The following is a 3,932-nucleotide window of genomic DNA, read 5'->3' on the forward strand; positions in this document are numbered from 1 at the left end:
TTTCAGAATAACTAAAAGTAAATTCTAAATGTCTTACCACAAAAAATAAGTGAGGTGATGGTTCTGTTAATCAGTGTGATTTAAGCATTCCACATTGTATATCAAATCATCACATTGTACCCCATAAATGTATACAGCTGTGATTTAATAAAAACTTAAATTTTTAAAAAAGTGAAAATAAGTAAATTATCAATCAAAGACTGCTTTAAACACATATCCAAAGTAGACCAAAGGAAGGAGAGAAGGAGAGAAGGAGAGAGGGAGGCAGTGAAGGAGGGAAGGAGGAAAGGAAGGAAGGAATGATAGGAGGGAGAGAGAAAGGAAGGGGTAAGGAGGAGGGAGGGAGGAAGGGAAGGAGAAAGAGAAAAAGGGAAGAAAGGAGGAAAAGAAGAAAGGGAGGGAGGAAGGAACAGTAGAAGGGAGAAAGGGAGAGAAGAAAGGGGGGAAGGAGGAAGGGAAAAAGGGATGGGGGAAGGGAAGGAGAAAAAACAGAAAAAGAAAGATAAATTGATATAGTTACTAACATTTACTGTGTTTTTAGCAAAACTTATAATACTTGCTATCTAAATCTAGGATCAGGAGACGGCAGGACGTCCGGCTTCCAGCTCGTAACTTTAGTACTGTTAGCAACCAAAGAGAGAATTAAATATGGGTGATATTGAGAAAGGCAAGAAGATTTTTGTTCAGAAGTGTGCCCAGTGCCATACTGTGGAAAAAGGAGGCAAGCACAAGACTGGACCAAATCTCCATGGTCTCTTTGGGAGGAAGACAGGTCAGGCTTCTGGCTTCTCTTACACAGACGCCAATAAGAACAAAGGCATAACCTGGGGAGAAGATACACTGATGGAGTATTTGGAGAATCCCAAGAAGTACATCCCTGGAACAAAAATGATCTTCGCTGGCATTAAGAAGAAGGGAGAAAGGGCAGACTTGATAGCTTATCTCAAAAAAGCTACAAATGAGTAATAGATGGCCATTGCCTTATTTATTACAAAAGAGAAATATCTCACGGCTTTTTTTTATGTGTACCATAATTTAATTGGTCTCATTTACCAGAATTCAGATCATGAATGAGTGACAGAATATTTTTGTTGGACAGTCCCCGTTTAACTAAGTCTGGCTTGTGGTTAAATGAATATGATCGGTTTTTTGGATTTTGATAGTGATTCCAGTTCAGTAAATGCATCACTGTTTTCCATTTCTAAAGATATGTTCATATTTAATTAGCAATGTTTACCTTTTCACAAAGATAGTAAATTGCCATCCCAAAGCCTATTGAAGATTGGTTTTATATTAAGATTTATATAACTGATTATGTGAATATATTTAAATACTGGGGAAATCTCCTCACTGTCTCAGAACCAAGCAAGACTCACTGATGTTTTAATTGGTGTTCATTAGCCTGTTAAAGGTGAGGGCTGGAGAGAGGGTAGCAATGTTTACTTTGTACTTTTGATCTTTATCACGCCAATATAATTTCCCTGGGTCTACTAAAATGCTGCCTTTTATTTATTGAAAGGCATTTTAGTGTGGTTTATGTGTAATGTCAAATAAAAAATATTTAACATTTAAAAAAAAATAAATAAATCTAGGATCAGATAGGAAGAAAAACATAACTTTAAAATATATAAAGCATAAACTCTATGCCATCTAATTTAATGGAGATCATTAATTTATGAAAATTTTCTCAAGCTCTGAAATGAGAACAATTTTTTCCTTTATTTAATTTACCTTCAACAATTAGCTGTTATAAAAGCAAGAATGGTTTTATCAAAGTAATATCAGAATACCAAAATTTCTCCCCAGGATTGCATGCCAGGAAGTTTAAAAACATAACAATAAATTAACATATATTACTTCAAATCCCAATTCTGTGTGACCTGAGAAATAATCCAACTTCCCTCATTCAGTTTTCTCATTCAGGGAAGAAATGAATCCTATTAAAATGCTTATATGTTCAACTATCTTTAACCTACAAAAATGACAATTTGTTATAATCCAGCCTTATGATTTTATGCTAACCTAAAATCAGAGAGAATATTTTATCACTCACTTTGTACTACATATTTTTGGTGAAGCAAAGCCATTTCTCAACTAGGCATGAAATATTCTTCTGCAAGAAGCCAAAACACCTGTCTCCTTGGCGTTCTTTTTGAAACTCACTCCAACAGATTAGTGGTCTGTGAATGTCTCATTGTTCCACTGTAAGAACCTTGCCAAAGTGTGCTAGGATCTTTTTTTTTCCCTCACGTTTATGACATAGAAGGATTTGAAGAGTTGGTTTTAGCAGAATAAGAAAATATAAGCAAGCAATTTCCGTAGAGCAAAGGCTTTATCATAAGTGAAACAAATGGTTAAAGGAGAAAGCAGACAATTCCAAAGATGAAGAAGATGCATGAATCAAATGATACTGAATGATGTCAGCATGACTTAGTAATGACTGAGATCTAAGGACTGAGGAATTTTCAACAACTCCAAGATACTCACAGGCTGTATGTTTGTGCTATAGTCAGGGGAGGTAATTCCTTATTCTCATGATATCTAAAAATGTTGCATAGGCTGGACGTGGTGACTCACACCTGTAATCCCAGCATTCTGGGAGGCCGAGGTGACTGGATTGCTTGAGTTCTGGAGTTTGAAACCAGCCTGAGCCAGAGCGAGACCCTGTCTCTACTAAAAATAGAAAAACTAGCTGGATGTTGTGGTAGGCACTTGTAGTCCCCGCTACTTAGGAGGCTGAGGCAAGAGGATTGCTTAAGCTTAAGAGTTTGAACTTGTTGTGAGCTATGATGCCACAGCACTCTACCCAGGGTGACTGAGTGAGACTCTGTCTCAAAAAATAAAAATAAAAATAAGAAAGTTACTTAAGAATAAATATAACAGGCTCAGCACATGTGGCTCAAGTGGCTAAGGGGCCAGCCACATACACCTGAGCTGGTGAGTTCAAATCCAGCCCAGGCCCACCAACAACAATGACGGCTGTAACCCAAAAATAGCCGGGCATTGTGGCGGGCGCCTGTAGTCCCAGCTACTTGGGAGGCGGAGGCAGGAGAATCGCTTGAGCCCAGGAGTTGGAGGTTACTGTGAGCTAGGATGCCAAGGGCACTCTACCCTGGGTGACAGAGTGAGACTCTGTCTCAAAAAAATTAAATTAAAAATAAATAAATAATAAAATAGCTATTTATTGTAAAATGCATCATCTGTAATGAGACTCCTTTGAGACATTCTGGAATGAACTGTACTTAAAGAGCTGTGTGAAAGGGTAAAGAAAGTAAGAGTGGATGCCACGTCACTCTACCCAGGGTAAAAGCTTGAGGCTGACACACAGGTCACCTTAGCCTCCCTAGAGGCCATGTGACCGTACAGTTTAGTGTACGGAGAACTGCAACAAATCCAGGCTTGTCCCATTGGCAAGGAAGCATGGTCTGGCAATAAGACGCAGAGTAACATCTATTCATCTTGGAGGAAAATTGTGGCGAATAGGATCCAGCTTGGTGAATTTTGTGTGGGGAAGGTGACAGAGGAGACTAGGAATGGAAAGTGTGGTTAATACAAAAGAAAGAGTTTTCAAACCACAGCGAAATGAGTGAGATTCCAGGCAGGACTTGGTACCTGTAAGAAAAATCAATATGGGCTGGGTGTGGTGATAGCTCTCACCTGTAATCCCAGCACTCTGGGAGGCCGAGGCAGGTGGATTTCTTGAGCTCAGGAGTTTGAGACCAGCCTGAATAATTAATGTAATAAAAATATTTACTGGCTTGGCACCTGTAGCTCAGTGCTTAGGGTGCCAGCCACACACACCTGGGCTGGCGGGTTCGAACCCAGCCAGGCCTTCTGAACGACAACAACAACTACAACCAAATAATAGCTGGGCATTGTAGTGGGAGCCTTTAGTCCCAGCTACTTGGGAAGCTGGGGCAACAGAATCACTT

At 39.3% G+C, this 3,932-nt stretch overlaps 1 protein-coding gene across 1 annotated transcript; it reads left to right on the forward strand.

Moving 5' to 3' along the window:
* Positions 1-586: 586 nt before the first annotated feature.
* On the forward strand, positions 587-1,537 carry LOC128581354 (cytochrome c, somatic). The gene has a single exon (XM_053584042.1). It carries the CDS (start codon positions 649-651, stop codon positions 964-966), a length of 318 nt encoding a protein of 105 aa, XP_053440017.1. The 5' UTR covers positions 587-648; the 3' UTR covers positions 967-1,537.
* The last annotated feature ends 2,395 nt before the right edge of the window (positions 1,538-3,932 follow it).

This window comes from Nycticebus coucang, chromosome 1, assembly GCF_027406575.1.
Source record: "Nycticebus coucang isolate mNycCou1 chromosome 1, mNycCou1.pri, whole genome shotgun sequence".
NCBI lineage: Eukaryota > Metazoa > Chordata > Mammalia > Primates > Lorisidae > Nycticebus > Nycticebus coucang.

Excerpts from the sequence above, each read along its gene's own strand:
- LOC128581354 (XM_053584042.1), top strand. The coding sequence starts at position 649 with ATGGGTGATATTGAGAAAGGCAAGAAGATTTTTGTTCAGAAGTGTGCC.